Here is a 25,225-nt window from a genome sequence, read left to right on the forward strand (position 1 = left end):
TCAGCTATTCGAGATGAAGAAATCTACTGGAAGCAAAAAAGCAGAGCTACCTGGATGCGGGAGGGTGATCAAAATACAAAGTATTTCCACGCCACAACCAAGCAGAGAAGAGCAAGAAACAGGATTATCAGCCTGAAAGATGACAATGGTCATCTGGTGGAAACGGAGGACGGTATTGAACAAATTGCCACTACATACTTTCAGACTCTATTCACAGAATCAGCTACTACAAAACAAGAAGAAGCCCTCCGGTACGTTACCGAGCGTGTATCACAGGATATGAACGACTCCCTTACTCGACCTTTTTCTGTATCAGAAATAAAGAAAGCTCTTTTCAGTATTAACCCTGATAAAGCCCCCGGCCCAGATGGGATGACGAGCCTCTTCTTTCAAAAATTTTGGGATTTTCTCGGGAAGGATCTCATAAAGATGGTACAGGAGTTTCACGAATCAGGTCGGTTTGATCCAAGGCTGAACCAAACCAATATATGTCTAATCCCAAAGAATGAACGGCCAAGAGAGATGAAGGAGTTCAGACCGATCAGCTTGTGCAACGTCAGCTATAAAATCATATCTAAAGTATTGTGTAACCGGTTAAAAAAAGCACTCCCGAAGTTGATCTCGGAGACACAATCAGCCTTTGTGGCTAGACGGCTTATCACGGACAACATCCTGCTAGCACAGGAAATCTTCCATGCTTTACGTACCAACCCAATTTGTAAGTCTAAATTTGTGTCAATAAAGACTGACATGAGTAAAGCATATGACCGGGTGGAGTGGTCGTTCCTAGAAGCTCTGATGAGGAAACTAGGCTTCTGTGATAAATGGATTGGCTGGATATTAAGCTGTATCTCTACTGTATCTTATCAAATCCTCATCAATGGAGAGGCGAAAGGGAACATCATACCTTCTAGGGGCCTGCGTCAAGGCGATCCTCTGTCCCCATTCCTTTTTATTATCTGTACTGAAGCTCTAATCTCTCAGCTAAAAGGTGCAGAGGAAGAGGGGCGAATTACAGGCCTGAAAATCGCTCAGGGGAGTCCCCCAGTTTCCCACCTCCTTTTTGCTGATGACAGCCTCTTTTTCTGTAAGGCTGAAATCCCGCAGTGTGCGGAGCTAATGAAGATAATCAATACCTATGGAGCTGCTTCTGGACAATGTTTAAACATGGATAAATCAGCAATTCTCTTCGGGAACAAAGTGCCTGGCCAAATTAAATCCGATATAAAGAATGCTATTGGTATCTCCAAAGAAGGGGGAATGGGGATGTATCTGGGGTTGCCGGAGAAAATTTGTGGTTCTAAGCAACAAGTTTTTTCCTTCGTTCAGGACAGATTACATAATAAGACAAATGCTTGGTCCGCAAGACTCCTCTCAAAGGGTGGCCGTGAGGTGATGGTCAAGTCAGTTGCACAAGCCCTTCCGACCTACGTCATGTCCTGTTTCCTCTTACCGAATAATATCCTCAACAAGCTGCGTGGAGCTATCTCGAAATTTTGGTGGAGCACGAAAGGAAACAACCGTGGTTTGCATTGGATTGCCTGGAACAAGATATGTATCCCGCAGTCAAAAGGGGGACTGGGGTTCCGAGACCTTAAAGCTTTTAATTTAGCTCTGCTAGCAAAACAGATTTGGCGTTTACTTCGCTTTCCGGATTCCCTCCTTAGTAGAGTGCTGAAAGGTAGATATTTTAGATACTCGAATCCCCTCGACGCCAAAACAGCCAATTCCCCGTCCTTCGGGTGGAAAAGTATGATGGCAGCCAAGGAGCTACTCTCGGGTGGGCTGAGGAAAAATGTTCGCTCTGGTTTCAATATAAAAGTGTGGGGGGATAACTGGATCCCGACTATACCGGCACGGCCAGCTAAAGCCAAGGATATCCGCTTAATACAAGACCCCCATCTGTATGTTAACCACCTCATCGACTTTGAAACTAAAGCGTGGAAGGTAGAGACGATTGAAGCTTTGTTTGATCCGTCGGACGTACCTCTAATCCTAGGACTCAAACCTAGTAGGTGCTTTGAAGTAGATAATTATGTATGGGTCCACACAAAGTCTGGTCAGTATTCTGTCAAGTCGGGATACCTGGTGGAGGTTCAAAAGAAACAGGGCGAACCTGAGTTGTTGGAACCGAGTACAACAGGCCTTAAAAAGCATGTGTGGAAGCTGCACACAACCAGGAAGATTAAACATTTTTTGTGGCAGGCTTTATCTGGATGTGTCCTCACTTCTAGCCGCCTTGCTGATCGACATTGCGGAACGGATCGTTCATGTGCACGATGTGGGGCTGAGGAGGAGTCTATCAATCATGTCTTGTTTGAATGTCCTCCTGCTGGCCAAGTTTGGGCCCTTTCGGGTATACCTACAGGTCCGGGTGCCTTTCCGTGCCAAGTTCTCTTCACAAACCTTGATTTCCTGTTTTGGCGTGCAAAGGAGATGGGGACGGAAGATGAACAACTACTCTGTTTCCCTTGGATTGCTTGGTATATCTGGAAAGCGAGAAATGACAAGGTATTTAATAATAAAGATGTTCTCCCAACAGATACATTGCGTATTGCGATATCAGAATCGCAGGTATGGAAGCTTGCCCAACAGATGGAGGAGATGGATCCCGTGCGTGATGCGTCGTCTCAACAACCCCCACTGATGGCTACAACTCTCGACCATAGTGTTTTAACTTGTAAGGTGGATGGTTCATGGACAAGAGAGGACTTGATGTCGGGTATTGCTTTTGGCCTTTTTGAAAAAGACCGGCCTATCTGGGGTCTGAAGGCAATTCCGCGGGTATTATCACCCCTTCATGCGGAACTGGAGGCATTAGGTTGGGCCATGGAATGTGCTTTATCTCTGGGACATTTGTCGATGCACTTTGAAACAGACTGTCAGGAACTCCTTAGTGTTTTAGATGAATCCAAGGACTGGCCGGCTTTTGCTTCAGAACTTGATCTTCTTCGATCCTACCAAAGGAGGTTTTCTTCTTTTTCTGTTAGATACATATCTAGACTGTGTAACGTCCGTGCCGACAGCTTTGCAAAAGCTGCTCGAGTACGTGGTTTTGCTTTTTCCCATGTAAGTCCGCAGGTTCCGAATTGGTTAGCTCACGAGGCTAACCTTGTTGAACCGGCTTAATAAAATTATGGAGTTTTTGAGGTCAAAAAAAAAAAAAAAAAAAAGCAGAAGTTGAGAAAAACCTTCTCTTATTATATAAGATTTATAAAAAAAATCTTCATCTAAGAAAGAATTTACCAACAAGACTAAATCAGCTTTAATTGTACGGTTGTACCCCACGTCTTTTGGTAAAACAAAGCCGTCATACCATCATGATCCGGAGTGTTTCGGCATGCATCATAAACAAAAGCTACCTTAATTTCCTTCTATGTGGCTGGTTTGATCAAAAAACTCGTTAGTATCAGCAAAGATCGAAGGTTTAACTTTTTCAGCGAGTCCTCAGTTATGAAAACTTATGCAATCTTATTTTATTTGTGGAATAGTTCTATTTTATTGTATTAGTAAACAAAAACTTGAACATAACCGAGAAACCAAAAGGCTTCGATTAAATTCTAAAACATATGAAAATACACGAAAATGAAATGCTTTTTCAGTGGCTCATTTCATACTCAGACTTCGTATCATCCATCGTCATCTTAAAAGAATTCTAGCATAAGCCGATCTCCTAAACATTTAAGAGTACAATAACTTTGGTATCTACCTATCCTCTCGTATAGTAAAGTCTGCATACAATGACGTTTACATTTAGTGCAAAACAGCCGAGAGTTACCATCATTGCGAGCAATTTCAACTTCACGAAGACGATGACCAATTTTGAAGATGTATGGAAGCTTCATGTACATATCTTTCCCCATTAAACAGTCGACATGGAGAGTGATCCTACAACAGTCACATGTAAAAAACCATGTTTTTGGATCTAATTCTGATTCACATATCTCACACCAGTATTGGCCACTTGTTTTATCTTCTTCACCGTAGCAGAGAGTGAGTGGATGCCTATCGTGTTTGTAGTGTGCCTCACACGGCAAAGAGGCACATTTTATACCCAAAAAAGTGTTGCATTTAATACATTCTAGGAAAAAGGATGAACACTTATCAGAACCACACCCCATGCAATTACCTTTGGTCAAGTTGAAGAATAGATCATGTGGATGACAACCATGACTTAAAGGATCTGGAAGGGAGGCGCACCTGACATCTAGTCGAAATCCACAATTTTTTTCACTGCATCTGTACATGAACCCACAACCTAGTCGGTGGCAACCACCACATTCGAATATACCTTTGGCAGAAATATTATCCACGATCTTGGAGAACTCATGAGTAGGGAAGGGGCGGAGGGTAAGTTTGTGTTTATGTAGTGGATGGTATACTTTGAGAGGAAGAGATGCACATGATTCGTCGAGAACAAAATCACACTCCATACATCCATAAAATCTCTGAGAGATTATAATTGGCATAGTACATGCCTCACAAAGCTTATCTTTCTCGTAAATGGTATTCATTTCATGAAGCTTCAGATGATGCTCATGACTGAAATGTTTAATCGTCTCTTCATCAATCCTCACAAATGGCTCGATATCTTCATCGGGTTCTTCAGGCACTCCTTCAAGATCTTTTCCATCCCACACATCTTCCCTCGTTGCACATTTCGAATGGACAGCATAGTTGCATCCCTTGTTACAAGCGTATTGCCCGTAGTTGATGTTGACGGTTTGGCGACAAACTCCGCAAGGGAAATCACCAGGTTGAACGGAGGAAGTGAGGGAGAGACGGTGTCGGTGTCGGGTAATCTGAATGACACGAGGTAAATAGATACATGATCTGTGGACCATGTGGCTGCAAGGGAGACAAGCGTAGATGAGATCTTTGGTGTCGCTTAAAGACAAGGCACAAGCATCACATGGCGAAGGGAGTCGTATAGGGAAGAGGGTGAAGGTGTGCTCATGACTTTTCAAGTGTGAGATAGTTGGAGGTGGTGGTCTCAACGAGCAACTCATGTTAAGATTGAACTTGCAGATAGAACAATGATAATGCACCTCTTTTAAAGGATCTTGACAACATTTGCATTTGCGGTCATCATTTCCGCCAGACAAAGAAACATAGGCAGCATTACAGTGATAATCATAATTATGACTATAATATCCAGCAACACGAGTATAACGATCAGGTCCAAAATCATAATCATCATCGTCATCACCATCATTGCCACCATCAATATAATCATTACCATCACCGTCACCATCGCCATCACCATTACTATCATTAGCAATAATAACATCATCCTCATTCAAATTGTTGTCGTCATCATGATCATGGCCACCGTCTTCAGAGTCAACATCAACTTCGTGTATCGATCCTTCTGAAGCCCTTGAGGAGCCGTCCCAGAAATTGGGGGGTACTTTTTTAGAAATATTAAAATCAGGTGGTAAGGAGATGAGGGTGAGAGGGTGAGAGGGGTGAAAAGGGTGTCTTATCTCTGGCGGATAGAGGTGACAACCTCTGTGGAACTCTAAATTGCAAGTAGCACAATAGTAATAGTACTTTCTACCCTCTGTATGCTTGCCTTTGCACGTATAGCAGTTAGAAAGTGGACCATCAGATCGCCGTCGCCGTCGACAAAGCTTGTGCGGCTGAGCTGGATCCGACAGACGACATTGGGGTTTAGCTCTAGAATAATAACGAGGTGGTTCCATATGGGTTTCTTTGGAATGAAGAAAGAAGCAAATGAAAGATTATATGTAAATAAAGGTTTCAGTTCATAATTTTTTCTGCTTCTATATTTGTCGTTATATAAGATCTTGCGCAGACTAGTTCCGTTATTAAGTCTGACTTACTCAAGTCTTTTTTTTTTCACTTTCTTAATCCAGCTGTAGTTAGAACAAAACTAGTTCCAGGCTTGCATCAATAAACTAAACACGATTATATAAATCGTACTTTGGAAAATGTTCTTGGCAACTCTTTAGGGGTGTATTGAATTTGATATTTTAGGAGATTTTGGGATATTCTTAAATCCCCTGTTATTTAATTGTTGATTTTTAAAAATCATCTGAAATCTATTGTTATTGAATGTGAGATTTATAAAAATCATTTACAATCTCTTGTTATTCAATCAATCATTTATAAATCTCACTTTAAATCTACTGTTATTCAAAAAATCATAATTTTTTTGAAAAAAACCTATTGAATGTGATTCTAGGAGATTTTGCAAACATTTTTAGTTCAAAAATATGTCTTCCAAAATCACACCTTCAAAGGTGAAACTTCAGAATATTTGTTTAAAAAAAATCTTGTTCGATCTACCAAACAAAATATTTGTGCAACTCTCTCTCTCTCCTCTCTTTTCTCTTTACTCTTGAAAAATCCTAAAAAAAATTGTGTAAACGAGTTCATCTTCTGCAGGAATCAATCCTAGCAGATCTCAATTCGCTGGGAAAAACAACTCCTTGTTCTCAATATCACTCACCCATCATATCATATCTATAATGGGGTTCCTTCGCTGGGTAAGCTCTCTTCTTTAATGGGTTCCTTCGAATTTCTTATTATTGGCAAAGTTTTTGTGATTTTTACTGAGATTTTGTTTGAATTTTGCTTAATTTTTTCTTGGGTTCGCAGAAAAAACATTGAATGATTCCTCCTTGTCCAAGAAACGTTGATGGGATTAGTATTGATACTGAGCCTTGTTCATTTATTAGGTTTAGCCGCTTATCACTCTCAAAAGCTTAAACCACTTTTTCATTGATTTGAGCATACACCTTACATTAGATATATATACTACTCCCTTCATGGTTTTGTAACATTCAAAAGACCCATTAACACTTATGGGCTAACCAAACATAAAAGGCCAAAACTTTTAATACACAAGAGTCTCTTTCTTCTTCCTTCCTTCCTCTTCTTCTACCTCTCCGACGATTCTCTTCTTCTTCTTTATCAATCTTCTTCACTTCTTTCACCAATTTAAATATTAATCATAGATTTGATTCCAACACTCCCTCTCAAATCTTATGATTAATCTCCAAATTAGAATTAAGAAATTTAACCTTTATCTCTTCTTGATTTTTCCGATTGATTCCATTTTGAGTTTTAGAAACTCTCTTCACGACATCAGCGTAGCTCACCGGTATGTTTTCTTTCTCCCTCATCACCTTAATTTCTTCTTGCTGTTTCATATTCATCGAAGTTGTGCCACTCTCAGATTTAGCCTTGATCTTGTTTTCCCTTTGTTGCGTTTCACCTTCCTTAAATTGATCTGTCTTCTTTGATCCCAGATTTTGTTCTGCATGTGAGGCTAGTGCAGATTCTCTTTCTGTGTAAGCCTTTGGATTTTGTATCACTCCAAGTTTCAATCGGAGTTCTTCAAATCTTTTTGTTCCGAGAGGCTTTGTGAGGATGTCAGCCGTTTGTTCTTCACCGCTACAATACCGTAAGTTAATCACTCCTTCTTTCTCAGCTTCACGAACCACATGATAACGAATCTGAATATGCTTGGTTCTTTTGTGTTGGACTGGATTTCTCCCAATTGCTATGGCGGAAGTGTTATCACAATAGATTGGGACACTCTTGGAGGTGTTAACCTTTAATTCACCGAGCAAAAGCTTCAACCAAACAGCATGATTTGTTGCAGAGCTTAATGCCATATATTCAGCTTCAGCTGTGGACTGAGCGATTGTATCTTGTTTTTGAGTTTGCCACGTAAACATTGCGCTACCCAACGTGAAGCACATTCCACTAGTACTTCGCATATCCTCCTTGCAACCTGCCCAGTCTGAATCAGAGTATCCAACAAGCTCCACTTGCCTTGATCCCTGAAAGTTTAGTCCATAATCGATGGTTCCTTTCACATACCTTAACACTCTCTTTGCCTCTTGCAGGTCAATTTCCCTTGGCTTAGCAAGACTTCTGGATAGATAAGATGCTGCAAACGCAAGATCCGGTCTGGTTGCAGCCAGATACAACAACCCTCCTATCATACTCCGATATATCCTTGGATTTGTAAGTTCCTCACTTTCTTCTTCTCTTTTACCAGATGGCATAAGTGGAGTACTCACACTGTTGCATTCTCCCATTCCAATTTTTTCTAGGAGTTGTTGAGCATACTTTCTTTGACTCAAAAAGATTCCTTCTTCTGTATAGGATATCTCAAATCCAAGAAAGTATCTCAGCCTTCCTAGGTCAATCATCTCAAAGTTCTTTTTCAGATTTTCTTTGAATTCACTAATCATATTCTCTTCACTTCCAGTGATGATTAGATCATCGACATATAGGCTGATCACCATAATCTCACCCTTGCATTCTAGAGTATACATAGCTGCATCACAGTCACTTCTCTTGCACCCCTGAGACATGAAGTAAGAGTCAGTTTTGTTGTACCAAGCTATCCGTATAGTGCTTTCTTGAGTTTATAGACCATATTCTCTGCTCCCTCTACTTCAAAACCAGGTGGTTGCTCCACATAAACTTCCTCTGTAATTTCTCCATTTAGAAATGCTGATTTTACATCCATTTGATGTAGATTCCATTTATTTTGAGCAGCTAGGGCAATCACTGTTTGAATTGTGTCATGTCTGGAGACAGGAGCAAAAGTCTCACCATAATCTTCTCCATAGGTTTGAGTAAACCCTCTAGCCACTAACCTTGCCTTTAGCTTTTGGATTTCACCACACTCATCTGTTTTCACTTTATATATCCATTTCACAGCTATAACTTTCTTGTCAGCAGGTCTCCTTACCAATTCCCAAGTCTCATTCTTATTTATGATGTAAATTTCATCACCCATTGCCCCCCTCCATTCATTGAAGTTTATAGCCTCTTCAAAAGTGGCTGGTTCCACCCAAGTGAGGTAACAAGCCTCTTCCACTTGGTTTGCTTCACCCTCTTGTCTTTCCACTTCATGATATATTTCACTTAACTTTTTGACTTTATGAATTTGTCGAGATGAACTACCTGCTGCAGATTCACTTTCGCTTAATTGAAAAGGTATGGGGCTGACTTGTTGTCTTTCATCTCTGGTGTTTGATCTAGTTGTTGGACATGCATCATTTCCTTGTTGCATTTCATTACAAGGTCTTTCAGAAAATCTTGCATCACTTTGGGGAATCTCAGTTTGATTCTCAACCACCTCCTGAGTCTCCCAATTCCAACTTTTATGTTCTTCAAAAACAACGTCTCTTGACACCTCAATCCTTTGTGTGTTTAGTAAATAAACTCGGTAGCCTTTGCTTACAGTACTATAGCCCATAAATACTGCCTTTTCTGACCTATCATCCAACTTCCTTCTTCGTGCTGCAGGAATCAAAACATGACATATGCACCCGAATATCTTGAGGTGTCCTATTGATGGTTTGTGTCCACACCAGACCTCCAAAGGTGTTTTTTGATTCAATGCTTTGGTGGGAAGTCTGTTTTGGAGGTAAGTGGCTGTGAAGATAGCTTCTGCCCAGAATTTGTCTGGCATTCTCTTATCCTTTAACATACTTCTTGCCATGTCCAGTAGAGTTCTGTTTCTACGCTCAGCAACTCCATTCTGCTGAGGTGAGTATGCCACCGTGAACTGTCTTTCTATCCCATTTTCTTCCAAAAACCTTGAGAACTGTTCAGACTTAAACTCACCTCCTCTATCTAACCTGATTTTCTTGATTCTTTTTCCTGTTTGTTTCTCAACCAAGCTTTTAAATTTCTTGAAGGTGGCAAACGTCTCTGACTTCATTTTCAGAAAATACACCCACAACATGTGCGAGTAATCATCTGTGAAGGTAAGAATATACACACTCCCACTACACGATGGTGTTTGCATAGGTCCACATATATCAGTGTGGATCAGTTCCAAGATATCCTTACTCTTGGATTCTGAAACTTTTGGGAATTCTTCTCTGCATTGCTTCCCTTTCACACATGCTTCACACACTTCATGGCTTACTTTAAACTTAGGGAGTCCTTTCACCATCTCAATTGTTTGCAACATCTGCAGGTTGTGGAATCCTGAGTGTCCAAGTCTTTTGTGCCACAACTCAGACAAGTTTTCTGCTTTGGCCATTCTTACACTTTCTTCTGCTAACTGCATACGCAACAGGTAAGCATTTCTTACCATCTCTACTTCAGCAATCTTATCCCCTCGTTCATTGTGAATGATGCATTTGTTATCAACAAACAAAACCTGATAGCCATTTCTTGTCATCTGTGGAACACTCAACAAGTTTTTATCTATCTCTGGAACAAGAAAAACATCCTTGATAACTCTTACTCCCTTCTTGGTCATTACTTCTATGTTCCCTTTTCCTGTAGTCATCAGCCTAGCACCATTTCCAATTCTGATGGGCACTTGAACAGATCTGTCAATTGTAGTGAATAATTTTTCCTCTTTGGTCATATGGTTGGTTGCACCACTGTCTATCAGCCACGTTTCATCACTGCTTGTTTGTTCTACAACATGCGCAGCATTGAACAGACATTTTCCATCTTCTGACTTTTGTTGTGTTTGCTTAACTTGTTTCGGTTTGCTTCTACATTCTTTCGCAAAGTGCCCTGTTTTTCCACAAGCAAAACAGCCTTTCCTTGGTCTAAATTGCTTGAAGGTGAAACGAGAATCATACCTTTGTGTAAGATAACAATCTTCTTCATAGTGATTGTGTTTGTTGCATATCCTACAATACATCATCTTCTCAATCTTCTTGCCTGGCATTATAACCACGATTCTTTGTGCAGGAGCTTCAGATTTCAAGACCCCAAGATCGACGTAGCTCTGATACCATGTTCATTTATTAGGTTTAGCCGCTTATCACTCTCAAAAGCTTAAACCACTTTTTCATTGATTTGAGCATACACCTTACATTAGATATATATACTACTCCCTTCATGGTTTTGTAATATTCAAAAGACCCATTAACACTTATGGGCTAACCAAACATAACCAAAACTTTTAATACACAAGAGTCTCTTTCTTCTTCCTTCCTTCCTCTTCTTCTACCTCTCCGACGATTCTCTTCTTCTTTATCAATCTTCTTTACTTCTTTCACCAATTTAAATTTTAATCATAGATTTGATTCCAACAAGCCTAACTGGAATTTCGATAGCTTAGTAACTGAGATTGAGTCTGTTGAAAAGAAGCTCAATGCCTTTTTAAAGTTTCCCCAGCCAATTACTAACCCAACCTCAAGGTACATATCTTTCTCTCTCTCTCTCTCTCTCTCTCTCTCTCTCTTTTGATCTATGTTTAGTTCATTCTGGAGTTCTACATTGATTTAGGATTGGTAACAATGTACTTGGATAATTATATGTTCATTGATTTAGCTATCATTTAGAAGTATACTTTGTTGATGTTCATTAGCGTGTTAAAAGGATGTCCTTAGACATCTTTTTTTGTTTACTTATTTAGCTAGTATTTACAAGTATAGATTGTTTCTGATGTTGATCATTTCCTGCAGAAAACAAATATTTTGTTGCATCAAGTTCTTAGAATTAGAAATTGTGTTTTAGCTGATTTCGATGTCAGTCATGGTCGCTGGCCACCGCGGCGAACTCCAGCTCTCCGGTGTCGCTCTAGCCACTTCTTTCGCAAACGTCTCCGGCTTCAGCATCATGGTAACTAGTTAGTAGTTATCTATCCTCCTCTGTTTCAAAGATCCGATCTAATCTCAAAGCCTTGAAATCTTTTTTTTTTTCTGCAGTATGGTTTGGTGGGTGCACTTAAAATTCTATGTGGTCAAGCTTATGGAGCAAGACAATACGCTAAACTTGGAACTTATACTTACTCTGCAATAGCTTCGTACGTACCTATTTGTCTACTCATATCGGTTCTCTGGTTTTACATGGACAAACTCTTGGTTTCAATCGGACAAGATCCTGACATCTCTAAGGTAGCTGGTTCCTACGCGGTTTGTCTTATACCGGCATTGTTCTCTCAAGCGGTGCAACAACCTCTGACTAGGTTTCTTGAGACTCAGGGTTTGGTTCTTGAGAAATGCTTTGTCTCCTTTTTACTACAATGTCTATTTTTTCTTCTTCTTAAGTTAACCAAAGTATGAGTGAAGTTTAGGTAAAATGTGATTTCTGATCACCATGTACAATGTCTACGTACAATGTCTACGTACGTATTGCATATCCGATCACATGTATTTCTGATCACCCAAATGTGATTCTTTTCTTTCCTTTTTATATTCTAAAATCACCAAAAATTTAATTATCAAATCTCACCAAATCCTAAAACCCTAATTTCAAAAATTCTGTCAAAATATCAAAATCTCCCAATATTACACTCAAATCTCTCAAAATCCTGAAATATTAAAATCCCAGCAAATTCTCTAAAATATCAAATTCAATAACATGGCTTTTAATAATTTCAAAATCTGAAGCATACTAAAATATTACGACAGTTGGAAATTTCTTACTATTCTTTTAGTATAATCACGGCCTGTGGTTTCTTTCAATAAACATTTATTTGAGTCAACTAAAGTATATACTATTCAATAAGACCAGATCTCCTTCAAGTCTTTGTTTTTTTTGAACAAACGATCTCCTTCAAGTCTATTTTGTATTTTCTGACATGTTTATAGAGAGATCAGTTTAGGGTGTTCTTAGAGTATAAATATTATAAAAATAATGTAAGATCAGTAGTTAAGAACTTTTGTTAAGAAGTTAGTTATTGGGAGAACATGTGTAAGATCTTAAGATTTAATAATATAATATTCTTATAGAAATTTAAGAATGTTAAATAAATACATAGATTAATGTTTAATAAATAATTTAAGAATGTTTAATACTATTTAATAATATAATGTTTATTAATATTCTTAAACATATTACAATTATAAAAATTTATAAAATAACATTTTAATTGCAAACTTATAAAACTTTTACTAAAATTCAAAATACAATGCCATATTTTTATGAAACAAAAAAAACATTGTAAATAATTTTTTTTTTTTTAAACAAACATATTACTTAATTAATTAAACAAGACAAACATTTTATTTAATTAATTCTTTCCAATCCGAGAGAGACACGTCACACAAGATCAGGCCCAAAAACAGTTCTAGAATAAAATCAATGAGCCTGATCTTAAGTCCACTATTCAATTATTTTCATTTTTAAAATGCCTATGAACACCCCATCTGATCTCCCTATAAACATGGCTTAATACGAAGGGACGACGAACTAATTTCAGCTGTAATCATCTTTAAAAAAATATATATATTTTAGTTAAACAAAGACAATTTCATTAGTTTTTACTTTTTACTTTTTTAGTAATATCTCACATCAGAAAGTGACTAGTATACAGTAAAAGATATGAACTAGTTCATTTACTCATTGTTCTTTAATCTGGAATCGGAAATTCACAATCATTCGATGTTAATCCGATATAAAATCAGTTCAACCTAGATTTGGTAGTTCGATCTTTTTCCAAAAATATCTAGATTAATAGATAAGAACACCATTATACATATTGGAAATAATAATATTTCTCAATGGAAAATGAGAAAAGATTTGACTAATATGTAAGAAATATGCTCAAACCTTACATAGACCCTGTGCTACTTTCTAAAAAACTCTTGAACATATACTATTTTTTTCAAAAAAAAAAATTACATGTAAAACTTTTTTTTGGACCCTTGGACCCGGTGCGGTCGCACCTCCCGCACATGTCCTAAGCCGGCACATAAAGTATTGATATGTTTCTTGACATATGATATTGTATGGTATTTGTTTGTTTGAAATTTACTTTTTTAGGCAGCAAGTCTTTTAAAAACTAATACGTGGTTTTTGGTGAATCGTAAACTGTAAAATATGCCATTAGACGGCGAATTAAAATGCTGTGGACCTTTTTCCTATAAAAAAATTCAAATGAAATACACAAACCCATCGAAAACAATGGGCATTTTCAAAAATACCCCTTTTTCCATATCTCTTTTTAAAAATACCTCTTCATGTTGACCATTTTTAAAACTACCCCTCTTTATATACAAAATGACCAAATTACCCTTTTTGAGTGACAGCAAGAATGTACAGTCATCAAAATCGAAAATATTTTCCCGCCAAAAAAATTTCCCGCCAAAATTTTTTTTCCCACCAAAATCGAAAATTTTTCCCGAAAAAATTATTTTTTCCCGCCAAAAAAAAAATTTTCCCGCCAAAATCGAAAAATTTTCCCGCCAAAAATATTGAAATTTATACCTTTTAAAAATCTTGTAAATGCTTTTAAAAAACTTTTAAAAGCGTTTACAAGGTTTTTAAAAGGTTTTTAAACACATTGTAAACGCTTTTAAAAAGCTTGTAAATGCTTTAAAAGGTTTTTAAACACCTTGTAAACGCTTTTAAAAACTTTTTAAAAGCATTTAAAAGGTGTTTAAAAACCTTTTAAAAATTTTATAAAAACTTTTACAAGGTTTTTAAAAACATTGTAAAAGGGTTTAGAAGGTGTTTAAAAACCTTTTAAAAATCCTTTTAAAAACCATTTGAAAACCTTTTAAAAACCTTTTAAAACCTTTTAAAAACCTTTTAAAAATCTTGTAAAACGTTTACAAGTTGTTTAAAAAACCTTTTAAAACTCTTTAAAAAATCTTGTAAAAGCCTTTACAAGATGTTTATAAGGTTTTTATAAGGTAGAAACCTTACAAAACCTTTTAAAAACCTTGTAAATTTTTTTTGGCGGGAAAAATTTTGGCGGGGAAATTTTTTTTTTCGAAATTTTTTATCAAAAGTTTTTTGACAAAAAAATTTTTGGCGGGAAATTTTTTTGAAAAATTTTTGGCGGGAAAATATGTCGGAAATTTTTTGGCGGGAAAATTTTGTTTTTCTTTTTATTGAATAAAATAATTTTCATCTAAGGGTAAAATGGTTATTAAAAATTAAAAGAGGGCATAAATAAAAATGGCGAGAAAAGAGGGTATTTTTGAAAAGGGGTATATCAAAAGGGGCATTTTTAACAAATTCTCGAAAACAATCGAGTATTTTATACATACCAATTGCATTAAACCAGCTTGCTAACTAATGGGGATTATTTTTAGAAAGAAAAATAATGAGAGTAATCTTGTACTATTATTCTTGTGATCTTGTTCATTATGCATTCAAATAATATCTGATCTTAAGTTGTGCATTAAAATATCTTACAAATCAAGTGTTATATGGGCTTTAATTAATGGGCCTTATTCAGGATAAACTTTATTTGATATGAGTTTCGCTTATCGCCGTCTCCTTCAACTTCAATCATCAAGAAAAAAAAAACTCATCTCAAAGACTCGATTTTTCTCGCGAACCTTGTTCAATCCTTTCCGATTGAAGAAGTCAGATCTCTGCTCTCCTGATCTGATTTGATCAGTTGCGTTACCTAAAAAAACCCTAGATTTTAATTCCCCAAAAGACCGTAATTTTTTGTTCGAATCGATGGGTAAGAACGATTTCCTAACCCCAAAGGCGATTGCGAATCGAATCAAAGCCAAAGGTCTCCAAAAGCTTCGATGGTACTGTCAAATGTGTCAGAAACAATGCCGAGACGAGAACGGATTCAAGTGTCATTGCATGAGCGAATCTCACCAGAGGCAGATGCAAGTCTTTGGCCAGAACCCGACTCGCGTCGTCGATGGCTACTCGGAGGAATTCGAGCAGACGTTTCTCGATCTGATGCGGCGGAGCCACCGTTTCTCTCGTATCGCCGCCACTGTGGTTTACAACGAGTATATCAACGATAGGCATCACGTTCATATGAATTCGACGGAGTGGGCGACGTTGACTGAGTTCATCAAGTATCTTGGGAAGACGGGTAAGTGTAAGGTTGAAGAGACTCCTAAAGGTTGGTTTATTACTTATATTGATAGAGACTCAGAGACTATGTTTAAGGAGAGGTTGAAGAATAAGAGAGTTAAGAGTGATTTAGCTGAGGAGGAGAAACAAGAGAGGGAGATTCAGAGGCAGATTGAGAGAGCTGCTGAGAAATTGAATGCTGCTGGTGGTGGTAGTGAAGGTGAGAGCAGTGGTAAAGAAGTTGTTGAGGATAATGATGTTGATGATGATGATGAGAAGAAGAAGAAGAAAGATGAAGAATTGAAGTTTAAGAGTGGGGTTAAGGTTGGGTTTGCTCTTGGTGGAGGGGTTAAACAGGTTGTTACGGGTAAAGAGAGAGTGGAGAGCTCGAAGATCGTGTTTGAGGATGAAGAGTATGACAAGGTTGGGAAGAGGAAGAGAAGCGGGGACTCGGGAAGGAGCGAGAAGGAGAAGAGATCAGCTTTGGATGATTTGATGAAAGAGGAAGAGAATAAGAAGGAGAGGATGAATCGTAAAGACTACTGGTTGTTCGAAGGGGTTATTGTGAAGGTGATGAGTAAGGCTTTGGCTAAGAAAGGGTACTACAAGCAAAAAGGTGTTGTGAAGAAAGTGATTGATAAGTATGTTGGGGAGATCGAAATGCTTGATTCTAAGCATGTGCTGAGAGTTGATCAGGAGGAGCTAGAGACGGTGATTCCGCAGATAGGTGGGACAGTGAAGATAGTGAATGGTGCATACCGTGGTTCGAATGCAAGGTTGTTGGGTTTGGATACTGAGAAGTTCTGTGCTAAAGTGCAGATTGAGAAAGGTGTCTATGATGGAAGAGTCATCAAGTCCATTGACTACGAGGACATATGCAAACTTGCTTAGTTATTATATCTTTAGACCATATTGTGTGTTTGCGATGCCTTGTATTTCTGGTGGAACCTTTTTAAAAAATCTGCAAGTGAAGCATTATGATCCATGATAGATAGCCTCATGACTGATGATTCCTTTTCACACATGTTATGTTATTGACTGGAATATCTGGGTTGGTCATTGGTCTACTGTTCATCCATGCTTCCATTCTCTTCTTGTTCTCTGTTCCCTTCGTCCATGCCAAATGCATCATCATCCTTAACAAGTTATTCTGTACTCTTATTATATGTGAAAAACATTTTAGTCAAATCATATAAAAGGTCTGAGTTTCTCTATTAGTACGATTTTACCTCTGTAATTTTTAGTTTTTACCTATTCAAGTTCATAAATTTTCAATGGAGACTGCAATGAACAAAATTATCGAAACTTGAATGTTGAAAGCGGTAACTAAGAATTGGCACCACAAGTCTTTTAAAAAAAGCAAACCTTTAGGAAGCACTGAAAAAGCAAACCTTTTTCTTTTTCCTGGTTGGTCTACTGTGTAATATAATAAAGTTTTGGGTTTAGTTCTTGACTTGTTTTGTCAAAATCCTGAATTCCCAAATATATTAATCAGAGAGAGAGAGAGAAAAAAAGGGAAGAATAATAACAACACTACGAGAGTCTACAAGTCCAAGACTCTGATCAATTTGTTCTTCATCTAATTTCTTATTCTCAGGGAAATCGAGGGTTTTTAAATTCATAGTCTCTCTCTCTTTCTCTCTTTAGGTTCGTTGTTGTCCCTCTCAAATCAGAAAAGTATCAACCTTTTTAATATTCATTCCCTCTTGGATCGTACTTTTTTCATCGCTGATTTGTTCTCTCAAAAGGGAATCTCTACTTTTTCATTACCATTGCCTTTGGTCTTTCTCCGTTACCTCAATCTATGCTTCTTTGATTCTCTTTTAAGAGGATTTTGTAATACTTTTTTATTCTGAGGAAACCCTTTTCTCTGGGGTTTGTCTTTCTTCTAATCCAGAAACCAAACTAGTTCAAAGTTTGTAGCTTTGTTCCATCTGGGTATACCAAATGGGATAAATCGAGACAGAGAGGTGTAAAGCAATTCTCCATTTGATGATCAACTGTTTCAAAGACTCAATACATGTTTTGATGACTGTTTTGCTCTGTAAGATTATTTATTCAAGTGCTCCTTTTTATCTGTTTCTGTATCCCTCTCATTATCTCACTTATACGTGGCAAGTTCGCTGAAGTTGAAAACTTTGTTGGTTTCAGCTACTAATGACGATGATGATGATCATGAAGAGGCTGTTAATCATGTGGATGGTCATAGGAATGATGAGGCTAGAGAAGAAGTAAATGCAAAGGAAGACGAAGGTCAAATTGGTGGTGTCACCACTCTCACTCTGAAAAGTAGTCTTAGAAAGGATTCAAATTCAACAGAAGCTGGGAAGAAGGAGAAGAAGAAGGTGCAATGGGTGGATGTTATAGGGAAGGAACTTGCTGAGATTCGAGAATTCGAACCTAGGTTAGTCTCCTTTCTTGAGAATTTAGAGACAAAGCTTAGTTTGGTCATAAGGACTCTTTATGTACATGTTTTATGGAGAGTTTGATTGATTTTGGAATAATGATGTGATTATTTCATTTTCTTGCAGTGAAGAAGATGATATTGATTCTGATCGGGGAAAAACCTGTGTTTGTGTAATCCTGTGATCCCTCTACTTTAGTTTAACTGGGAGATCTAAGGCAAAAAAAAAGACAAAGTTGGTGGCTTCAGCATTAAAATTTCATATACATGGAGGTACATATAGAATCTGCATTTGTGTTCTGAAGCCAATCTTAAGTTTGTGCGGTTGAAGCCATATGATGATTCCTGATTTAACACGGACGGAAGCATTCTTTTTCTTCTTATTCTGTAGAAGTGTTTAAAGTATAGGTTCTTTAACTTCATTTGTTTCTTCAATCATTTAATAAAGTTCTTTCTCATTCATATTGTGGAGCAAGTAAATTTAACAATCGCTATGTGCATCGATATCTCGTTCTGTGGTTTAGTTCAAATGAATCTGACATCACTATGTTGGATCAATGTCTAAGTTACAACTTGCTTCAATCTGAGAGAAAACTGCGGCTTGTTGTCTTACACACTGCCCTTATTTGTACGTTCATTATAAGAATTTGTGCATAGATGTCGCTGGTGGTATGTTAGCATTTTTTATATCCAAGTCTCCTACTCATAACTTTGCAATTGGATGATAAACAACAAGTTTGATAGGTCTAGTACTAGTATTGCAGAGTATATCTCAAGGCTTAGACTGTGGAACATCTGTTTCGGTTTCTTCTAGGCCACCAAAAGCTCATTAAATTCCATACAGAATGTGAATATATTTGTGGTCCACAAGTAGGTTCTTGAAGGGAGTTTGTAACAACACCCGAGAACTATAACTCCTAACTATAACTCATATGTTGCAAAACTCGCCGCTCAATCTGTTAGACAAAAAACTCATAGGTGAGACATTCTTGATTTGGATCTCTCAGTATCTTTCCTGAGTTATTGTTTGCAGCCAAGAAAAGAATCATGAGACTAGAGTCTCCTCTGTTTCTCCAGAAAGATTGTTTTTTTAGATAGTCAATGACACTTCCTCTGAACGTTGCCACTTCTGTCCGTGTTGTCTTGTCTTGTTGCAGAATTGGTCATTGTTTAGAGTCAAAACTCAATTGTTTTGTAATAAACGAATCCAAGTGAAGGGAGATGCGAATTTATGGAGAAGAAAAAGGATCAAACCAATCGTACCATTACAAAATGACACGTGGCGAAACACCAAGACTGAAGCATAGCCACTAAAATCATGCAAACTTGTAATCCGAAACTTTGAAGTTTTTGAGAAGAAGAACCAACCAACGTCATATAATCGGGTCTTCCAACTGACAACAAAACCCAAGTAATCATCATCTGTCTTCTCTGGCTCTTGATTGTGTCTGAGCTCGAACCGATAGAGAAAAAAAAAAAGAATCTCACCATGTCTTTAGCTCCGAGCAGTTATCCATCTCTGTATTCTTCACCTTCACTGCCAAGAACCCAGCAAACCAAGCAAAACCCTAGTTTGATCACTCATTCCAGTTTCATTTCCGCCAAAAGTCTCTTCCTTTCAAACAATTCGACTTCCTTATGCAATACCCATGTGGTCAAACGCCGGAATTTGGCTTTGAAGGCGTCGGAGACAGAGTCTACGGCGAAAACTGAAGCAGGAGATGGAGGAGAAGGAGAAGGAGAAGAAGAGAAGTACGAAACATATGAAATTGAAGTGGAGCAGCCTTATGGTTTGAAATTCAGGAAAGGAAGAGATGGTGGGACTTACATTGACGCTATCTTGCCCGGTGGATCAGCTGACAAAACCGGAAAATTCACAGTTGGTGATAGGGTTATTGCCACAAGGTTTGTTCTTTCTCCCTCCTTGTTCCAATGGGATTAGCTTTGAGAGGCTGAAATTTTTTTTGACTTGAGCTTTGAAAAATTGAGAGTGCAGTGCAGTGTTTGGGACAGAGATTTGGCCTGCAGCTGAGTATGGTAGGACAATGTACACAATCCGTCAGAGAATTGGTCCGTTGCTTATGCAAATGGAGAAAAGAAATGGTTTGTTGAAATTTCTCTGTTTTGTGTTTTGACTTAATTTTGGGTTTAGGTATGTTCAATCACACTTTGTGTTGTCCATGTTCTTCTCTTGCAGGTAAAGTGGATGATTCTGGTGAGTTAACAGAGAAGGAAATAATAAGAGCTGAGAGGAACGCAGGATTCATTAGCAGTAGATTGAGGGAAATTCAGGTGAGCTCTTCTTGTTTAAAAGTATTGTTTGTGGGACAACAAAAGTGATAAAAAATTTTGGCTTGTGTGAGTGAGCTTTGGGTTTGGGATTTAAAACTGTAGATGCAAAACTATTTGCGGAAGAAAGAACTGAAAGCTCAACGGGAGAAGGATCTTCGTGAAGGGCTACAATTTTCCAAGTAAGTCTTACAGTGAGTCACCGAAGGTTTGTAGGAACCGGAAAGTGAGCATTTGACATGTGTGTGATTGATGTAGGAATGGTAAATATGAGGAAGCATTGGAGAGGTTTGAGTCAGTGTTAGGTTCTAAACCAACACCAGAAGAATCATCAGTTGCAAGTTACAATGTTGCTTGTTGCTACTCAAAGCTTAATCAGGTAAGAAGCTTACAAACTTCCAGATATTGCAGTTTGAGTTGCAGAGTTCATAGAGTTATTTTGATAGGTTCAAGCTGGCCTCTCGGCTCTGGAAGAAGCATTGAAGTCGGGATATGAAGATTTTAAGGTAAAGTCCTAGAAGTTGTGAATTGTGATGTTTCAGTTGAAAGAGTGAGAGAGATGGTGTTGTTTGTTGAAGCTGTGAAATTTGTTTTGTTTGCAGAGAATCAGATCCGATCCAGATCTAGAAAATGTCAGGAAGTCGAAGGATTTCGATCCACTCCTGAAGCAATTCGATGAATCTTTCATCAACGAGAGTGCCATAAACGCGATCAAGTCCTTGTTTGGCTTTAACAAGAAATAGTTCTCCTAAAGTTTGTCTTTTGATGTGATCTGTTCATAGATTCGCTACTCTTCTTGGCTATACAGAGATTGATTCAAAATTTTATTTGATCTAAAGGTGTTCTTTTTTTTTACTTGTAAGATTCTTTAACCGTTTCAGCCAATTTATACCTCTTCATATGAAATGACCAAAACATCATCAAATCTTTGGAACTAAAGTTTCTTGTTTGACGATTTCAGGATATTTCTAAACATTGAGGAATCATGATTTATTCTCATATGATTGATTCAAAATTTCAGTTTCACATTACAAATTCTCTTGTTCAAAATCATTACACTCGCAAGCTAAAGTAATCCGTTTCAATATTAGCCTATCTCCTCTCAGTATCCATATCCTGAAACAAGAGAGGCAAACAGATTCAGCAATGAAACATGAATGCAGTGGAACTATACCTAAGATTCAAGTATTTGAATGTCTGAACAAACCTGAGTTGTCCATTGGGTTGCCGACGGGAACTGGTTCAGGTTCCTTGATCTCAACAACAACACAGTCCGACATCAAGAAAGTCTTTGCAACCGAAGCTGCGTGTTCCAAGCAACATCTCACAACCTAAAAGCAAGATAAAGCCACTCAGGTTCATGTATCTTTAGTGACCAATGTAGCTAGCAAAGACAATTTTTGTATATGCAAAGAACAACTGACCTTTGTTGGATCGATGATTCCTGCAGCCATTAAATCTTCGTACTTGCCGGTTGCAGCATTGTAACCGAATTTCACGTTGTCGTTGGAAAGCACCTGCCAATGAATAAAGACATATCTTTAAGCATTTGACTTGAAATCTAGAGGTGAAAAAGTGTGGAGGTAGTTATCTGTGGTTATTACCTTCTCGCTAACTACGCTTCCATTAACACCAGCATTTTTGGCGATCAGTTTTAGGGGATAACTCAGTGCTCTTTTAACTATATCAGCTCCAACCTGAAGTAAAGCAATAATCAGCACAGTTAGAGAAATCAAAGGTTCAGGAGTTAAAAACTGAATGCTTGATTAATTTACCTTTTCTTCATCATTGTCAAGAGTGGCTTTAATGGCATCGACTTTAGAAGCAAGACGAAGCAGAGTGCAACCACCACCAACAACAATACCTTCCTCGACAGCGGCCTGAAGAATCGAAATCCTGATTAGTTGTAGTTCACGAGTATGCAAATAACACACTTCTAAAGCCTCAGGAAAACAAAATCACCTTTGTTGCATTAAGAGCATCTTCAACTCTCAACTTCTTCTCTTTGAGTTCTGTCTCAGTTTGTGCTCCAACCTTTAACCAAATACATAACGAGCTTAACTTAATTATCTCTGGAACACATCTTAATCAGACAGGAAACCAGTGGGTTTGTAATTTACCTGAATCACAGCAACTCCACCAGAGAGCTTTGCAATTCTCTCATTCAGCTTTTCCTTCTCATAATCTTGCTCCGCTTGCTGCACAAAGTAATTACCACTTTACTGTAACTACACTCTTCAAAAAATGTAATAGAGATCTCATATTAGCTCTACTCTTTTACTATACCTCAATAAGATTTTTAATCTGCGTAACACGCTTTAGCACTGCATCCTGTGTGCTTCCATCACCCACTATGGTAGATGTCTCCTTTGTGAGGACGACCTTTGAGGCATTACCAAGAACTTCTTTTCCAGCTTTGTCAAGTGAAAGACCAACTTCCTCTCGGATCACAGTTGCTGCAAGCAAAGATAGAAAATTAGGACAAAATTAAATCTACAAAGATTTGCCTAAACATAGGGGCTCATCAATGCAATGCACACAGAACTTACCTCCAGTTAGAATGGCAATATCGTCAAGGTATTGGCTCTTGCGCTCTCCAAATCCTGGAGCTCTGAGAGCTGCAATCTTCAATGTACCTCTAAGCTTGTTCACAACGAGAGTCGCTAAAGCTTCTTGCTCAATGTCTTCTGCAATTATCAATATTGGGTATCCGCCTCTAATTGCGTCCTCCAAAACACCAACAAGATCCCTTGCGTTGGTAATTTTTTTGTCAACGAGAAGTAACTGCAATCATACAGTACATTAGATCCTTGTTATTACTCTATCTTTAGTGGCTAAATTGTCTACTCAGATTCAAGAAACGTTTACCTTGCAATTGTCGAACTCGACAGACATTTTCTCGCTGTCTGTCACAAAGTAAGGGGAGATGTAACCACGATCAAATTGCATTCCTTCTACGACGTAGAGGTTGTTCTCGGCACTTTTACCCTCCTCAAGGGTCACCACACCTTTCCTGCCCACTTTGCTCATTGCTTCAGCAATCATATTTCCAATTTCTTCGTTGTTACCTGCACTAACAGCTGCAACATCTGCAAGTTCACTGTCTTCAACCTACATCGACATGACTTACTTTCAGAACCTTTTCATAAAGACTCTTCACAAAATCAGAAAAAGAGAGTTCAATAAATTTGTAACCTCCTTAGACATTTTCTGGAGCTCGGCAACCAAAGCCTTTGCTGTCTTCTCAATACCTCTGGTGATCAAAACAGGGTTTGCACCCGCAGCTACCACCTGAATGAAATAATCTTAAAATTAGTAAAACAAATTTTTTGAAGTTTCACAAAAAGAAAGCTGAAAGAAAAAAAGTTACACAGACCTTGACACCCTCAGCAATAAAACCTTGTGCAAGAACAACAGATGTTGTTGTACCATCACCAGCTAAGTCATTGGTTTTGGCAGCCGCTTGCCTCACAAGCTTAGCACCAATGTTCTCAACCGGGTCTTCCAGCTCAACCTACAGGAGAAAGATAGCAATTATAAGAAACATCTCATAGAAAATAAAACATCATTATAAGAAGGGTACCAATTTAATACCTCTCTTGCAACAGTCACACCATCATTAACAATTCTTGGTGATCCATACTTGCTCTCAAGAACAACATTTCGTCCTTTAGGTCCAAGTGTAACACCGACAAGGTCTGCAAGCTTGTTGACACCAGCCTAACACAACACAAAAGTAGAAACCAGAGAAAATGCAAACTTTAGTGCCAGTGGTAAAGTCTAGGAATATAATTTTCCATTAAGAGAACAATGAAACCAGGTACTCACTTGAAGTCTCCTTATGGTAGTCCCATCTTTGTTGAAATGCAATTCCTTGGCTGCACATACAATAGCAGAACTGGATCTCCTGGGTCTAGGACACACACTTTGTCTCCTTCCAAATGAGCTTGAAGACAACTTGTTGATAAGTTTCTTATCCGATTTGTGACCATTAGGAGCAACCATTGAACCAATGGAAGACGTGGCAGTGAATGTTGATGCCATATTTTCACTTCAAAACACAGACAAAATTCAACAGTTAGACCAACAATTTCAAAGATATATAATAAAGAATAGCAAAAAAGACTCTTCTTTTCATCGATATATACTGTCCACAAAACCACCATAACCAAAGGACACAACAACCAAGTAAAGCTAAACTAGTAAATTCTCTCACAACAAAACAGAAGAAAGGCGACACCTTTCAAAGCAGAGCTCAGTAAGAACACAATTGACAATCTAAAGAAACATTCACACATACATATTTATAAGAAAATACCCAAAATAAAAACATCGGAGAAAGAGTTTTAAACAAGACAGAGTAAACTGAGCCACTGAAAATGCAGAGGATGAACTGCGCCATTAAAAGAGATAAAGGATTAAGGAACTAACAGAAGTAGCAGAGAGGAGGTGTTTTTTTCAACCGGAAGAGTTTTTGTTTCCGGATAAGAAAAAACTGGAGCTGGAAGCAGAAGGAAGGAAGTAGGTTTATCTCCTTACTCTCTCGCTTGGAAGGCTGCTTTTAACGTTACCTCTTTGAAGATCTTTGAGTTAATCTCGACCGTTGGATTCAACGCTCCCGATCCTGATCCGATTTCAATTGGGCCTATTTGGGCTTTACTCCCTTGCTCCATTTTTTTAAAACAGATAGAACAACAACAATGGAATCTCTAACAACGTGAACGAACAAAACCACTTTTGCCTCTTCTCCAAAGTTAAACCCTTTCTCTCTCTTCTCTTGACTGTTTTATC

The 25,225-nt window shown here is 38.0% G+C and overlaps 6 protein-coding genes across 9 annotated transcripts; 4 read left to right on the forward strand and 2 right to left on the reverse strand.

Moving 5' to 3' along the window:
- Positions 1–3,644: 3,644 nt before the first annotated feature.
- LOC104760035 (uncharacterized) lies at positions 3,645–5,705 on the reverse strand. Its single transcript, XM_010482886.2, has one exon. It carries the CDS (start codon positions 5,703–5,705, stop codon positions 3,645–3,647), a length of 2,061 nt encoding a protein of 686 aa, XP_010481188.2.
- Positions 5,706–6,287: 582 nt separating this feature from the next.
- On the forward strand, positions 6,288–12,514 carry LOC104758824 (uncharacterized). 4 transcript variants are annotated; one of them, XR_015586415.1, is made up of 12 exons: positions 6,288–6,512; positions 6,625–7,129; positions 7,278–7,432; positions 7,544–7,784; positions 7,881–8,615; positions 8,728–8,985; positions 9,298–9,540; positions 9,693–9,761; positions 9,977–10,078; positions 10,527–10,604; positions 10,711–11,586; positions 11,673–12,514. XR_015586415.1 is itself a non-coding variant. In XM_087494460.1 (12 exons), exons 5-8 carry the CDS (start codon positions 8,494–8,496, stop codon positions 9,331–9,333), a joined length of 321 nt encoding a protein of 106 aa, XP_087350586.1. In that variant the 5' UTR covers positions 6,288–6,512; positions 6,625–7,129; positions 7,278–7,432; positions 7,544–7,784; positions 7,881–8,493; the 3' UTR covers positions 9,334–9,540; positions 9,693–9,761; positions 9,977–10,078; positions 10,527–10,604; positions 10,711–10,953. The 4 variants fall into 4 exon arrangements, 2 of the variants coding, with proteins under 2 accessions (XP_087350586.1, XP_087350587.1); XM_087494460.1 differs by lacking the exon at positions 11,673–12,514 and having other exon boundaries at positions 8,728–8,848; positions 8,944–8,985; positions 10,711–10,953; XM_087494461.1 differs by lacking the exon at positions 11,673–12,514 and having other exon boundaries at positions 8,728–8,848; positions 8,962–8,985; positions 10,711–10,953.
- A 2,557-nt stretch (positions 12,515–15,071) lies between these two features.
- Positions 15,072–16,726, forward strand: LOC104758826 (KIN17-like protein). The gene has a single exon (XM_087494462.1). The coding sequence runs from the start codon at positions 15,385–15,387 to the stop codon at positions 16,630–16,632; it is 1,248 nt and encodes a 415-aa protein (XP_087350588.1). The 5' UTR covers positions 15,072–15,384; the 3' UTR covers positions 16,633–16,726.
- A 440-nt stretch (positions 16,727–17,166) lies between these two features.
- LOC104778411 (uncharacterized) lies at positions 17,167–18,607 on the forward strand. The gene is made up of 3 exons (XM_010502853.3): positions 17,167–17,785; positions 17,893–18,145; positions 18,273–18,607. The coding sequence occupies exons 1-3, from the start codon at positions 17,734–17,736 to the stop codon at positions 18,328–18,330; spliced, it is 363 nt and encodes a 120-aa protein (XP_010501155.2). The 5' UTR covers positions 17,167–17,733; the 3' UTR covers positions 18,331–18,607.
- A 723-nt stretch (positions 18,608–19,330) lies between these two features.
- Positions 19,331–21,272, forward strand: LOC104758828 (protein MET1, chloroplastic). Its single transcript, XM_087494464.1, has 7 exons — positions 19,331–20,050; positions 20,142–20,248; positions 20,343–20,437; positions 20,540–20,616; positions 20,693–20,813; positions 20,881–20,940; positions 21,037–21,272. Exons 1-7 carry the CDS (start codon positions 19,635–19,637, stop codon positions 21,175–21,177), a joined length of 1,017 nt encoding a protein of 338 aa, XP_087350590.1. The 5' UTR covers positions 19,331–19,634; the 3' UTR covers positions 21,178–21,272.
- Positions 21,273–21,409: 137 nt separating this feature from the next.
- Positions 21,410–25,204, reverse strand: LOC104778416 (chaperonin 60 subunit beta 1, chloroplastic). The gene is made up of 15 exons (XM_087494463.1): positions 24,866–25,204; positions 24,263–24,485; positions 24,029–24,154; positions 23,811–23,948; positions 23,630–23,725; positions 23,303–23,545; positions 22,984–23,218; positions 22,721–22,890; positions 22,555–22,632; positions 22,397–22,468; positions 22,210–22,314; positions 22,039–22,131; positions 21,859–21,951; positions 21,642–21,765; positions 21,410–21,550 (listed from the first exon to the last, which is right to left on the reverse strand). The coding sequence occupies exons 2-15, from the start codon at positions 24,476–24,478 to the stop codon at positions 21,537–21,539; spliced, it is 1,803 nt and encodes a 600-aa protein (XP_087350589.1). The 5' UTR covers positions 24,479–24,485; positions 24,866–25,204; the 3' UTR covers positions 21,410–21,536.
- Between the last annotated feature and the right edge of the window lie 21 nt (positions 25,205–25,225).

Source organism: Camelina sativa, chromosome 17, assembly GCF_030686135.1.
Source record: "Camelina sativa cultivar CO46 ecotype springtype chromosome 17, ASM3068613v1".
Lineage (NCBI taxonomy): Eukaryota > Viridiplantae > Streptophyta > Magnoliopsida > Brassicales > Brassicaceae > Camelina > Camelina sativa.